The sequence below is a fragment of the Rhinoraja longicauda genome, chromosome 29 (genome assembly GCF_053455715.1).
Source record: "Rhinoraja longicauda isolate Sanriku21f chromosome 29, sRhiLon1.1, whole genome shotgun sequence".
NCBI classification, from domain to species: Eukaryota; Metazoa; Chordata; class Chondrichthyes; order Rajiformes; family Arhynchobatidae; genus Rhinoraja; species Rhinoraja longicauda.
The window spans coordinates 15,627,123-15,642,090 of record NC_135981.1 but is presented as its reverse complement, the minus strand read 5'-3'; the positions used below and the strand labels follow the sequence as shown (position 1 = coordinate 15,642,090).

Sequence of the window (14,968 nt, the reverse complement as noted above, 5' to 3'; positions counted from 1 at the left end):
AGAGAGAGAGAGAGAGAGAGAGAGAAATAGAGATATATAGATTGATAAACAGGGAATGCAAATACAAAGTAGATGGGAGTACTACATCCAGCATAGACTTAGAGGTATTTCAGGACTCAAATTTCTTCTAATTACCAGTGTAATGACATGATCAGCATAATGGTCACATTAATCATAGTCGTGAACATTGTGAATTGCGCAAAAGCACAACGTTGCTCAAATGGTTTCATTAAAGAATATTGAAAGATATATACCTGTACCACATTGGCGTCGCCCGCAAAAAGGGCTTTATAGGCAGAAGCCGCCACAGACAGGGCTCCCTTCACTAGCTCACCAGCAATGCCACTATGGTGTCTATAATGGAAATCAAACAAAAAATAGAAAGCAGACTTAAGTTTGTAAAAGGATTTGAATTTGAATTACTAATCAAACTTTAAGATGGGGCAGTTAGAAAAAGGCTCCCTTTTATCCAACCTTTTGCTTTCTCTGGAAATCATGGGTTCAGTGTAGGCACTAGTCACCTTCTATTCCTACCCCTGCCACCTCAATTAGCCATTTCACATACAAAAGCTGGAGAGAGTATTCAATGCCGAGCATTATAACTTATACTTCCTTCTTCTAAGTTGGCCATGTGTCAAGAGAAAGAAAACATTTTATCTGAAAGCTGGTATCTCAGCACCTCCTATGTTATGCACTGATGACTTTATCTATTTTATGTGCTCAATCTACTGCAGTGGGATTTGAACCCAAAGTGATTGCAGTCTATGACAGGAAGCACCTGAGCCAAGATGAATCGTGGGTAATGTTTTTGTTACAGTTTGGATCTCTGGTCTAAAAACAGGCCCATTTTTTACCGTGATCAAAGACCCATTTAGTAGGGCTCATGCATGATCCAAGGAGTTGCCAACATGTTGTTAACTGTTGGGCAGGACAAATGGCCCATGGCACAAATGAGCCAAGTAAAGGAGAGGAGGCAGTGGAGTAAAATAGCCGATCAAGGGATTATCTTCTGGAGGAAACGGGTGCTTGTTGAACTTTGTGGTGGTGGTGGGATGGGGGCAGGTATAAATCAAGAATTCATGCACTAGTGTTCAAGAACAGGAGGTACAGCATAAGGGCTGGGAGTATCACGAGGTCATGCCTTGACAAAGGAAATGAATGGACAACTTTAGAGGAATATCAAGTGTAGCATCAGTAAAACATGGGCATTTTAGCGTGGCAACCAGCCATCAATGAACAGTCACACCGTGAACAACATGACACAATTTTCTTTACAATGTTCCAAAAGTGCATGATTGGATTTTACCCATAAAAGTAAACTGCAACAAAAGAAAAGCTTACTGTCAACTTTGGATTTGGTTGTACAAACCATATTCCTTCCAATGCCCCAAGAATGAAGGAATCCAATTTATATGCCAAGTTTTAATGAATAGAAAATATACATAAGCAGATAGCGTTGTCACCTTAAATGTGGGCACTGGAGTTGTTTGTTATTCATGATCCTTGGTACCTCTGCACATTCCACTTCCAAAATCGTGGGCACTGTGAATGGACACAACAATAGTAAGAAGACAACTTAAAAACAAAAAGGTTTATGGACTGTACACTGGAAGAGCGATCTATTCTCATTCCAATAATAAAATAAGTTCATTTATGGATGCAGTTTTAAACAAGCATATTATTTTTTAATTGAATGTGATTGAATTGAAGGACAGATAACAAAACATATTGGGCCCAGGTTAAGATATATATTGGAGTCAAATCTGAAATATCCAGCTGTTGAATTTGGAACTGATCGTCGATCTGTGGATCATGTTAACATTAAGTTTTTTTTCCAGATAAAATCTTAATATTTGTATTATTTTCAGGGGATAAATCCCACCAGATATTTCAAGCATTAAATTGCATTTGAAGTAGCCAAGATGGGATGTTAAATTGAAACATTGCCCCAGCCTGTATTTAATGTAATATGCTAACGTTTGAAGATTTTGCTACAAATGGCCACCCGAGGGTTGATAAGCTGATGTTTGCTATTTAAATTAACTGACAAAGTCCATTAAAAAAGGCCACATATATTTGGCGACAAACGTTTAAGACAAGATCCTTTCTAAACAAATAAGCCAATTTAAACACTATTTCAAGAGCTAATATTGACCCATTACTTGTTCATGTTTCTATTGCTTTGAATAGAACTTTAAAAAAGTATCACTTTTTAAACACCTCATCAAATCATCAGGAAGACCTGTTCTGAGGACACCTAAAACTAATAAGTACATTGCTACTTTGCCTCAAACTTAAAAAAAGTCATAAGACACAAGAAAGAGAAATAGAAGTTCAATCATTCTCTAACCATTCAGTAATATCATGACTCATCCTGCGCCTTTACAAATTTACCATAGACCAAATCCCCCAATGCCTTTAAAAATCTACCAGTCTAAGTCATGAATGCACTCAATGAGATGCAGTCCAAAAAAATAACAACCTTTGTTGTTTTTTTCAAGTGTTAAACAATGGTGCATCTTAACTTAGCATCTCCAGACAAGTTCATCAGCAATTACTGCAGAACCAAAACTGCAAACCAAGTTCAAGTCAGCACTCGGCTTAATGCTAGTTTCCACTCATCCACTAAAATAATCTTCTGTATTCCAGATTTATATCATACTTCTTTCACTTTTACTGCAACACTAACATGTTTACTATAACATAAAGGCTTATTCTTAACCTGAAAAGTTGGAGCAAGAGTAACGAAAAGGGTGCGAGGGCAGCAAAAAACAAGATGAAGAGGCATTGTGGCAACTGAAAATGTATTATTAGATCATGATTACCATTTTGTTGTTGAAGAACAGGTGAACTAACTGGAGGATTCTCTGTCTCAGGCATTTCTGGCACATCAGGGTGAAGCTCGTGTGAATTTACAGTAGCACCATCATTCCTGCAATGACAGCAGGACCACAAAAGTACATTATTTTTGTCCATGTAATTGACTTTAATTCTGCAGAACACAAATTCATTTGTTATGCAGACATAAGTAACCACAATGCTGGTTTAGTTGGCATTACAGTTGGTAAATAACTTACTGGCAAGTGCCCTAGCCTGACCTTATTCAATTTAGACCAGTTTAGTCATAAGGCTCTTGTAATCATCTTCCATGAGGGTAAATAAAAAAATCAGTTTAATTTCTCTGTATTGCCTTCAGTTCCAAATACAATGTTCTGACTGAGGTATCTGAAGAAGAGCCCAAAACGAGGGCCTCAAACCCAAAACGTCTGTCTATTCCTTCCACAGATGATGCCTGACCTGCTGAGTTCCTCCACTAATTTGTTTTTTCTTGTAATTCCAGTATCCGCAGTTTGTGTTCCCAAATACTATATTTCTGTCTGTGTGTAAATCATTCACACTTAATATTCATTAATCTTTTCCTTTTTTGTTTTACAGATCTACAGAAGCATTTACCAATATTTTCCAACTGAATTATGATCATACCCTAATTTTCGCTTCCTTATCACTTTCTGGGACACCTTTAATTACATTTGTAATTTTCAGATCCAAAAGTTTACTGTTGTTTTGGGCAATGTTGTAAACCTTTTTCTTGATGTAATACTATTTTGACTTCTCATATTAGCCATGATTGTACCACTTTTCATGAGGAGTTGATTGTACCATAAGACATCTTTGCCAGTTCACAACTTCTAGGGTTGCTTCTTTTAGAATTAAATCTGCTTTCAGATTGAACTAAATCTTTTAAAACTTATGTATTTTACAACTTATGTATTCTATCATGCTTTAACCATTCTTCTCTCAGGGCCCCAGGTTAAATAATCCCCTTTTATTGCATAATAGATCAAAAATTGCCCAGTTGCTCTTTCATCCCTCAATATACTGATCTAGTTTTAGTTTTAGAGACACACCGTGATAACAGGGCCCTCCTTGTTTCTTAGTTCCAGCTGAACGGATTCTACTTCTGAATTTTGAGCCAAGATCCTCAATCTACTGCCATTATGGATGGCGGTGCCTAACGGCAGCGGCTGACTAGCAGTCTGTCCGTCTTTTTTTTTCCTTTTTTTGTTGTGTGTCGGTGTTGGGATGGTTTTTATATATTTTTTTTTGGTTGTGTATGTGTGGGAGGGGGTGGTGGTGTGGGTGGGTGTGGGGGGGGGGGGGGGGACTTTTCTCTTCCTCACGGAGCGGGGTGCGGCTCGGCTGCGGGGCCTAACATCCCCCGGTGCGGCTTGGCCGCTGGACTTTACATTGCCCGGTGCGGCTTGGCCGCTGGACTTAACAGTGCCCGGTGCAGCTCGGCTGCGGGGCTTAACATCGCCCGGTGCAGCTCGGCTGCGGGGCTTAACACCGCCCGGTGCAACTCGGCTGCGGGGCTTTACATCGCTGGTGCGGCTCGGCTGCGGGACTTAACATCGCCCGGTGCGGCTCGGCCGCGGGGCTTTACATCGCCCGGTGCGGCTCGGCTGCGGGACTTTTTACCGCTGGTGCGGCTCGGCTGCGGGACTTGACATCGCCCGGTGCGGCTCGACCACGGGACTTAGCTGCGCAAGGCTCGGTCGCGGGCCTTTCATCGCCCGGTTCGGCCGCGAGACGTTTCAGCGCCCGGTGCGGGGACTGTGCGGGTCGGTCGGGGACGAGCTGTCTGTCCGTGGGCGTGGGGAAGAGAGTGGAAGTTTTGTTGCCTCCATCACAGTGAGGGGGTGTTTGGAGTCACTGTGATGGACGTTTGTGTTGGGGTTATGTGTCTTGTGTTCTTTTTTTTTTTCTATGACTGCTATGTAGTTTCGTTCGGTACTTCGGTACCGAACGACAAATAAAGCTCTGTTATCATATCCTTTATTATCAGGGGTATTCTGCCACCTCTTCCATTTTGGCCATCTCTTCTAATAATTATTTCCCAACTTTAATTGCTTTGCAATCTCATCTCTGTATTGGTTATGAGAGTCCATTTACACCATTATTTCATCGTTCCAAATAACTGTGTGCATTTGGGCCTTTTTCTTTTTATTATTATTCTCTGAATTTAATATTAAATGAAAGCATACTCTGCTTTTATGATCTCTCCCTTCCTGACAGACTCTGGTTATTATACCAATTTCTGATGCAGCCCCATTACCTTGTACTTTCTCTTATATCTTCTACGTTTTACCTCACCAGATCCCTGCACCCTACCATTTAGTTTATAGCCTTTCAATTTCACAGCCCTGGTTCTTCCACTCCCTGGAGCACTTATCCCAGCCTGATTAACGTTTAGCCTATATCCAGTATTTGTGTCAGCACCCCAGAATTAAAACACAAATTTGGCCCAGAGCAATTTTTGAGCCACACACTCAGCATCTGATTTCACTCAAGCATACAAAGAACAATTGAAAAACATTACCTTTGTTGGTGCAATGGAGCAGATACGACCTCTGGCTTAAGGGGCTCCATTTCCAGTGTCTGGGATATACATAATATATCATTAATGTTATGTGACTGAGACTTATTTTCACAGATAGGGTTTTCACTCTCCGAGATTTCAGCATCAGATACCACTTCTATCTCCTCCTCCATTTCTTCGGGCTGGGAAAGGGCAGAGCTGTACATCGATTCACCCAGAGGACGACTAGTATCAAAACACTCGGGTAAAATGATAATGTAATCCTCCGAGCAGTCAGAAGACCTCAGGCTTTCTATTTCATACTTTTCTTCAAAGTATTCATTGATACCATCAGTTTCAAGTTCATCTGTGGGCCAAAAACAAATAATCACTCATTCACTAATTGACACATCACTTTTAAATGCAATTTTCCAAAGATGAACACGAAGGAGATCAATTATGATAATGATTCTTTATAAAATATTGTTAATTTATTGGATTGTACAATTATATAGAGCAATAAAGAGATGGCACTAAGATAATAGTGTACATGACAGATTTCAGTAGTTCTGAGAAGATTTGCTGGACTAATACATATTACTGCCATGTTTTCTTCTGGAGCCAAATTTGAGTAGAGTTATATCTACTGGAGTTTAGAAGAGTGAAAATGCAAGTAGATTGAAATATACCAGATCTTGAGGGGTCATAGTGGGGGTGGATGTGGAGAGGGTGTTTTATCAAGGGAGAATTTAAAACTAGATATCACCGATTAAAAATAAGGGGCAACCAGAGTTCAAGACAGATGTTGTGATTTTTTTTCTTTCAGAAGATCATGAGTCTTCAGCAATAACACCACACAAAGAGCAGTGGAAGCAAAATCTTTAGCAACTTTTAAGGCTTAGGCAAATAGATCTCTGATAAACAAAGGGCTAAAGGGTTACTGCTGGTGGATAAGAATGTGGAGTTGATGTTAGCGTCAGCTCTGTCGTGGTATTTTAAATTGCAGAGTAGGCTTGATGGATGCTACAGATGCTGCCTGACCCATTGAATTTCTCCAGCAGCTCCACTTCCCAAAGTAAATACGCTTTAGCCTCTTACTGCAATATCCTGTCATGGACTAAATAATATGCCTTCAAAACAACATCAATTGTTGCTCTGGTTACCTTTCTCCTGTGCCTCTTCTGTGCAAAGTTTTGTCTGCCCTATGGCAGTAACCGTTGTCATGGTGATTTTGCCAGTTTTCCATTCACCGCTGCTAATATCAGAACTGGAAATTTGTGTTTCCTGGAAAGCGTCTGTTCAAATGAGAGATTAACAGCAACAATTGAAAAGAACATGTTGAGGATACAGCAATAATAATTTAGCCAACTGTTTTTAGTTTGTTTACACCAGCTCAAATAATAACAGCAGAAAATGTTAATAGCTTCAAAGGTTTCTCATTTTTATTTTTAATATACAACACATTTATGCAAGATGGAGAATTGTAAATGTTACTTTAAAAAGTGCTAACATTTTCCTGTACCTGTTCCACACACTGGGAAGGTTCCCCCTACCCACCACTTCTTCAAAGAGAAATCACTTCAAACATACAAAAGTTAGTAATTCTGGAATGTATTACCCTCCATTGCAATTGAATCAATTCCCTTCTATACGCAAGGGTAAATAGCACAGGGCATACTCAATGATGAAGTTAATAAATTGTTTCTACCACTGTTGAGAAAAGAGATAAACCTGGAAACCACCATTTCAGAGTTGGCATTTAGTCCAGGATGCATCATAAAGGAACAAAATACTTTGGGAAAGGGGAGGGAGGGGAGTGGGTTATATTTAGCATACTACAGCATTTGATCTTTATTTCTTTTCACTTTAAAAAAAATGTTGCATGAGAGGGGTCACAAAAAGACAGCTCATTGACATTTTGTGGGAGAAAACTGTCATTAGATTTTGTGTGACCAGCTCACCAGAAAGCAACATATTTTTGCAGTACTGATTTGCTAATTCAGAATTTGTATTTTACAGCAACTCTGAAACATATTCATGAAAGTGCCAACATTATAAAACTGCTAAAGAAAACAGACCTTATCTTGTAAATCTAAAAAGGTTTTAAGGTTAAAATGATAACCTGTCTATTGATATCAATTTATGAATTGATACTTTTATAAATCAACTAACACCTTAAATGAAAAACAGAAGAAACTGGGTTATGGCACCAAAAAAAATTGTAAGCACTTTTCACCAATTAGAAATATAAATCTGATACCAAACATGGAATAATGATGGAACATGGAGCAAAAGTAACCAGCTAAAGTAGTTAAATAAATAGGACAAATTCTGCCTGCAGGGCAACTTGAGGAGTTTAATTTTGTAACCACAAATGGTTATACTTTCCACAGAAAACCATGACGCTTAAGCTATCGTTGTTTCTGCCACAGCGGGCAATTATCCCTTACATATACTCACTGTCTGGTTTACCCCTACGGCGTGGCAGCAAATCAGGAGCCTCATCTAAAGCTAGAGAACGAATAACCGTCTCACAAACAAACTGAGTCCCACTGATGTCCTCATCGCCGTCCTCTAAATGAGGATGATCTATTGGGAAAGAGAATAAGACGAGAGTCAAAGACAAATGACATCAATTAACAAACCAAATTTAAAAAAATGCAATTTAGATTGCCAATACTTGGAGAAATTGAAATATTCAAGTGGACATAAAAGCAGTCATTGTTAACTAGAAAGCCATCATGTTTACTGTAATTATTATTTTTCAAATCATTGACATGATGATCAATGTTGGGTAATAGCTACCTAGAGACACAAGGAACTACATACAGATGCTGGAATCATGAGCAAAACACAAAGTGTTGGAGGAATGCAGCGGGTCAGGCAGTATCTTGGAGAATGGACAGACGACCATTTGGTTTAGGACCATTCTTCTGGCCTATCCAGTTTGATGGTGTTACTCTTCAGTTATTCATTATGATGAAGAATCAACAACTGAATTTATTTTTAATAGATGTGGGTGACATTTATTACCAAGAGTGAATTGACCTTAAGATACTAAGAATCAATTACACAGTAATGATCCATGGGGAGCTGTGGAGGGGGAAGCAGTTCCTTTCATGCATAGCAGTTAATTTAACTTCAACTTAGACAATCATATTATTATTGATATTGGCACAAGGCAATCGACTCGAACGTCTCAGAATGGACAAGACGTTGTCCCTTCACGTCGACCAGCAAGGAGTGTGCCCGGAGGAAATCGGCGCTCGGCAGCGGTTGGGAGACATCGGCGATAGTGAAAGGCCAGTGAAGTGACAGGAGTCGAATGTGAGTGGGATCGTGCAGACTCCATACGTCCCGATGTTGCTGCCATTGATGATGGCCAGAAGGTCCCCTCTTACTGGAACGAGTGTCGGCTCCCGATGGGGGCAAAATGCTGACCTCTGCTCCAGTGTCCACCAGAGAACACTGCCCTGAATGACGGTCCCAGGTGCAGAGGAGGCGATGTGTCCTCCTGACATATTCGACACTTAAAGCAGAGTTTTCTGTAAATTCGCTTTGTACTACTTTGTACTGGCCGGCCGCAGTAGCCACTACTGGCGTGCAGGGTGGTCGGCATCGGTGGGCCTTGGAACCCGACCTTCGGTGGTAGTAGCACTACGTACCTTTGCTGGCATCGCTCGTGTCCAGCTTCATCGACGCACCTTCGGTGGAGGTTGGGACCGGCCGAGGCACCGCTGCCACCCGGCTGATGGTGGTGCCACCCTGCTGTTTCGCCTGCCACAGTATGTCCGCATGGGCAGCCACCCGGCGGGGTCGGTAAAATCCTTGTCCGCGAGGTGCAGGCGAATATCACCAGGCATCTGTTCGAGGAAAACCTGTTCGAACAGGAGGCTGGGCACGTGGCCGTTCAGTAAGGTCAGCATTTTGCTCATAAGCGCAGATGGCTTGTGATCGCCGAGGCCGTCCATGTGAAGGAATTAGGCTGCCCTGTCGCAGCGGCTGAGACGAAAAGTGCGCAAAAGGAGCATTTTGAGGCCCCCGTACTTGCTTCAGCTGGTAGCTGGCGAAAGCAATCGATTAGGCGCCCGGCGGTGTCCTGGTCCAGCGCACTGACCATGTAGTAGTATTTTGTGCCATCGGCAGTGATCTGTCGAATGTGGAACTGGGCTTCAGCCTGTTCGAACCACACGGGGCTGTGATGTCCAGAAAATGGACAGTTTGACAGAAAATGCATTCTGCTGGTCTAGGTTGTCAGTTGCAAACATGGTAAAAATCCAAAATAAGCCGCTTTGGATCGTCGGGGTCACTACTGTAGAGGTCCATATGCTGTGTACGCACTATGTTTCTTTATTAATGATGCAACCCTCGGCACTCACGTGCATTCAGTTAATGTTTAACTCAGCCTTGTCGTCGTTTGAGAGCACATCAGTTAATCTCCAACTTCTTCCATCTCCAGACTCACGCCCCCTGCCCGCTCCCCTTACCGCATGATTCGTCGGCCCAGAGCACGCGAGAGTTCGAGCTCGACAATCGAAGGTTCGAGACACAAGAAGATGGTGTCACACGAGCCCATTAATTACCAGATTTATTGAATTGTAATACACTGTATTTTGTTGGTTGGTTTCTCCTTTTTGTTCATCTGTCAAGATTTGATTTACGAATAAGATTGCAAAATCAACAATTACAATCCAAGCTTGTGAATTTATTTCTTATAAAGCAAAAGTAAGATTTAAAGATTTTTTTTTCCTTTTGTCTGCTAAGGTGCAGGAATTGTGAATGGAGTAAAATTTCCAGTATATTTTTTTTTTTAATTTTGAAAATAGAAAGTAGATTATGACTGGTATTCCTATTGAAGTCCTGATTGGATTCGTTCCACTGATTATCACAATTTTTTATAGGTCATGTTATTCTATTAAATTCTTTTTGGCAATGTAGCCTGCAGAAATTCAGTGCATTGTCCTGACAATATTAGCTTTGTGTGCAAATCAGAGAAGGGAGGAATTGTTAACTAGAAATTCAATGGCTCTGTTCCTCCCACCACCAGTGTCATAGAATGAAACATGGTAACAATCACTTCATGCCCCTTTGGGAATTTAGCTGGGCACACCAAGGTACCAGTCTTCCTACTGATTTTGGATGTGATGTCTGCAGCAGCACCACACCAACCATCATTTCTATGCAACAGTTCCTTTCAGAGAATCAGAAGCAAACTTGGAATAGTGGTCACAGGAGTGCCCATCACTTGGTTGTTGTAGTCTGATGCTGGGGTGGTAGACCCAGTTGTTCCCGATTTACCAAGTAAATTAAATACTTACCTTCATCTTGAGACTGCATGTCCATGGGACCCACTCGACCTGTATCATCCCCAACTTCATTCAATTCCAGGTCTTAACCATCTGAGTTCTGGGCCAGGAATTACCATTTCTCAATGCCAACCAGTGATTTTACGAGAAGCCGATCTCCCACAATCATTATACTGGTCCTCAATTTCCCCAACACTGAATTTGCTTGCCCCTGATGCCTGTCTCGACAATTTCCAAAGTATCAGTATAATCTATCAGCAACTCCTCTTCCAAACGACAGACCCATGAACGTAAGCTGAACACATCTCTAGCCACAACACAGGGTAATGTTGGCCAATGAACCACTCTGGTCGCCAATGGATTATCATGTAGTGTCTTTTCAGGACTGGAAGATGCCAATCTGGCCAGTTGCACCCAGGACACTGGTGCTTCAACCATCTATAATCCACCATGTGGGAAATGAGAATTTTGTATCTATGTGGCTTGAAACTTATAAACAACAGTCAGAAGTGGACTGATGCCCTCAACTGTAATTGGATTGGGGGTGGGGGAGGCAAAAGTTGCAAAGGAGCGTTGAAGGTATATTCCCTCTCACCCCTGATAAAATATCATCTGGTGTGTACAAAGGGAAGAGGCCAGGGCTGGCACTCTCTGAATATAATTACGAACAAAAAAGAACAAAATGAAAAACAAACTGAAACTGCAGGTGACGGAGAATAAAAACAGAAAGTGCTGGAAACACCCTACAGTTCAGGCAACATTTATGGAGGGGATGCTGCCTCACTTGCTGAGCAATGCCAGTATTGTCTGCATTTATAACACCTGATTACAGATGTGCAAGTCATACATTCTAGATGCAATCACTCAAAGGTTAATATAGAAGAAAGATTCCACCTCAAGTGGATTTTATACCAGAGAAGTTTTTCTTCTAACAGGAAAATAACTGCAATTAAAATTTTTGAAACAGAGTACATAGTTCCAAATAGATTTAAAAAACAAGTATTCCATACCTAACCGTGATTTAAAGGTAGCTTCATTTTCCTCTTCAATCTGAAGAAGACCAGGCCTCTCAATCAGTGGACCGTCATAGGGTAAAGGTGACATGCACGGGGTCATATCTTGGAAATAAAAGTAGTATTTTAAATTGAACAGCTGCAATAACTAAATAAACCGATAATACAATTGATTATATTTTGAAATAAAAGTTACTTCATATAGTAACAAATTACATCCATCCAACTACATCTTGGAACATTTTAAGAAGCAAAAACACTTGATAAAATTAAAAAATTGTGATCCAGAACTGAACTGAACTTTATCTAACTCTCATACTCATCTATTCCTTTCTTCTTCATATGCTGAAGCCTTGTATGCATCCATATTATTCCTCAACTGCTCCACTGGGTAATATATTCCACATTGTAAATACATTTGTCCTGAATTCCTAATTGTTATTGAAAACTTCATTACTAGCTTTGGTTTAATTCACAAATGGTAATATTTTCTCCACATATACTATATCAAACTATTAACTTTAAGGAACTCTATTTTTAGTCACCCCTCAGCCTTCTCTGTTCCAAGCAAAGAAGCTCCCATCCATTTTTATTCTACAGGTAAAGTCTTGCAGTTCTTCCATATGCCATACATGTGGATGGCAGAACCTTTGAAAGAGCTTTTATGGAGCCTAATGGCAAATTGATACACTGCAGTTTTATTCATTCTAATTCTTCAGATTTCAGATTTATTTCCTTGGAGCAGGAACTTTGTCTGGACACAATGGATAATTTACAACAGAAGAGAAATTACAACATCTTGACTTGCTCCCTTTCCTACATCTTTGAGATGTGGGAGGAAACCAGATCACCCGGAGAAAATTCATGCAGTTAGAGAGAATGCACAAATTCCACAGAGCACCCAAGGTCAGGACCGAACCCAGGTCTCTGGTGCTGTGAGGCAGCAGCTCTACCCGCTTCACCACTGTGCTGCCCTGTATTTAATATTTATAGAATACCCAGAATTTTTACTCTGCTCAAGGCCTTAAATTAAGGTAATTAAATCAAAACTTAAGACATTAGATAAAGTAACTTGAAACATTTTTAATTCCCTTTGAAGTTTATTGTTAAGAAACCAGACAGGTACATCTTTTCATACCGACTAATAACCCAAAACTCCTATGCACACAATCTTGCTATAACCATTCAGCCAAAAGCCACAATGAGATTGTAATAGATGTCTTGCCAAAAGACTTCAACTTTACATAAATAATTAAGAGCAGAACAAGGCAAATAAGAATATAGGCAAGAACAAAATCCCCATATTTAGATGAAAGTATTTTTACTGCATTATCCAAACCTTTTAATCTCCACTGCCATTAAGCAAAAATCAATTTCCTATATAAAGCCCAAACAGCACATCTGTTTTAAAAGGTCACAATTGTCAGCTGTTCATATGGGCATCAATGTGTATTAAAACAGAAGGCAACTAACAGGTTTCTAGTGGAACTATCTGAACAACAGGCGAGTCTTTAGCATATTTTGGGCAGTTATTTCATTATTTTAGGCATATTGTAGCTCTGCAAACTGAATAATTCCAATAAAACTGACCCAGTTTTCTTTCTTTCATCTTAGAATACTAATTTAAGAAAGATATGCATCTATAAAGTACCAATACCTTAATAAAACATTTAATTATCCAAGGACATCAAGTGCTTTTTAAGCAGTATAGGGCTTTCGGACTCTTATAATATGAAATATAGCAGCCTTTTTCATGGAAAAACACACAAGCAAAGTCCCATCAACAGTGATCAGATTATCCATTTTGCAAATGTTAATTCAAGGATGATATGACATCATTCTGCAGTTTAGAATAATGCCACAAGAGGAAAAAAATAATGTAAAAGGGCTAGGTTCATATCTATCCAAAATGGTGGCATCCCTTTTAGTGGACACAAAATGCTGGAGTAATTCAGCAGGACAAGCAGCATCTCCCCCTCCCATTCCCAATCTAACCTTTGTCCTGGGCCTCCTCCATTGAAAGAGTGAGACCCAGTGCAAATTAGAGGAACAGCACTTCATATTTTCCTTGTGTAGCTTACACCCCAGCGGTATGAACATTGACTTCTCCAACTTCAAATAGCCCTTGCTTTCCCTCTCTCTCCATCCCCTCCCCCTTCCCAGTACTCCCACCAGTCTTACTGTCTCCGACTACATTCTACATTTGTCCTGCCCACTCCACTGACATCAGTCTGAAGAAGTATATCGACCCGAAACATCACCCATTCCTTCTCTTCAGAGATGCTGCCTGTCCCGCTGAGTCACTCCAGCATTTAATGTCTATCTTCGGTTTAAACCAGCAGCTGGAGTTCCTTCCTACACATTCTTCTCCATGCTGGATTCTCCCAGAACTGGACATAAGAAGCTGAAATTAAATCCACAAAAACTCCTTCCTTGTGAATGGAAGCACTATCATTGCGCTTTGATTAACATAGTCAGCAAGGCAATGGCACAACCTTACTTATTCTTCGATCATATTCCTCAAGGAAAAAAAGCCTCTATAAAAATGTTAAAGAATTGCTGAGCTTCAATAATGTAAGGCATCATGCCCACTCAAATTCTTTTAATAAGAATTATACCTATCATACATGGAATGTAAATCAAGATCCAATAAGGGTGTACCTATACCAACCAGTCAAAACCTGTTCCAGTTAGAAAATTACACCATGTCTTTTGCATGGAAATTTTAGATTAACCTTAGGATTCAAATATAATTAAAAATTAATTCAATTCCAAAATCAGATTAGTTTTCTGTATCATAACAACAGTTAATCATAAAGTCTCACAATCCACATTGCAAATGATCCGCAACTCTTTTTAGGATATTCAGTAATGCAATATCTTACCAACTGGGGTGTTGTTCGGTACATGTTCCATTTCCTGCACAATATTTATATCCAATAGTTCAAATGAAAGCAGGTCCTGGAACATTAAAGAAACATAATTACAGTCAACCTTTATTGCTGCCATCATTGCAAATGATGCGTGCAACAAAAACGTTGAAGTCAACCTGTAAATGGAACGGTGAAAGCAGAAAAGTCTGGTTTAAGAGTGGACTCTTCGACTTATTGCGAACATCATTTCCCATTATGCAGTTTTTTCTGCAAGAAACAATGGGCCAGGGGGGTGTATCAGTTACGATCTGGGATTAAAAAAAGCAACATTCTGCCCAAGTTCGGACACTGTTTCCAAGCTCTCAAAGTCTGATTTCTAAAGAGACAGATAACAAAACTGCACACAAAAGACAAAAT

The 14,968-nt window shown here is 40.2% G+C and overlaps 1 protein-coding gene across 3 annotated transcripts in view; it reads right to left on the bottom strand.

Moving 5' to 3' along the window:
* Positions 1-14,968, bottom strand: part of nbr1a (NBR1 autophagy cargo receptor a) — a 49,090-nt gene that overhangs the window by 7,041 nt on the left and 27,081 nt on the right. For 2 of the 3 annotated variants that reach the window (XR_013549107.1, XM_078424358.1), the window contains exons 14-21: positions 14,564-14,639; positions 11,676-11,783; positions 7,820-7,948; positions 6,523-6,654; positions 5,381-5,726; positions 2,826-2,932; positions 1,464-1,542; positions 255-354 (exon numbers count right to left, since the gene is read on the bottom strand). Coding sequence is in view for 2 of the 3 variants with exons in the window: in XM_078424358.1 (XP_078280484.1) it covers positions 255-354; positions 1,464-1,542; positions 2,826-2,932; positions 5,381-5,726; positions 6,523-6,654; positions 7,820-7,948; positions 11,676-11,783; positions 14,564-14,639 (1,077 nt within the window). In the remaining variant the exon portion in view is untranslated. The remainder of the gene's footprint in view (positions 1-254; positions 355-1,463; positions 1,543-2,825; positions 2,933-5,380; positions 5,727-6,522; positions 6,655-7,819; positions 7,949-11,675; positions 11,784-14,563; positions 14,640-14,968) is intronic. The other variant, XM_078424359.1, reaches the window with a different exon arrangement.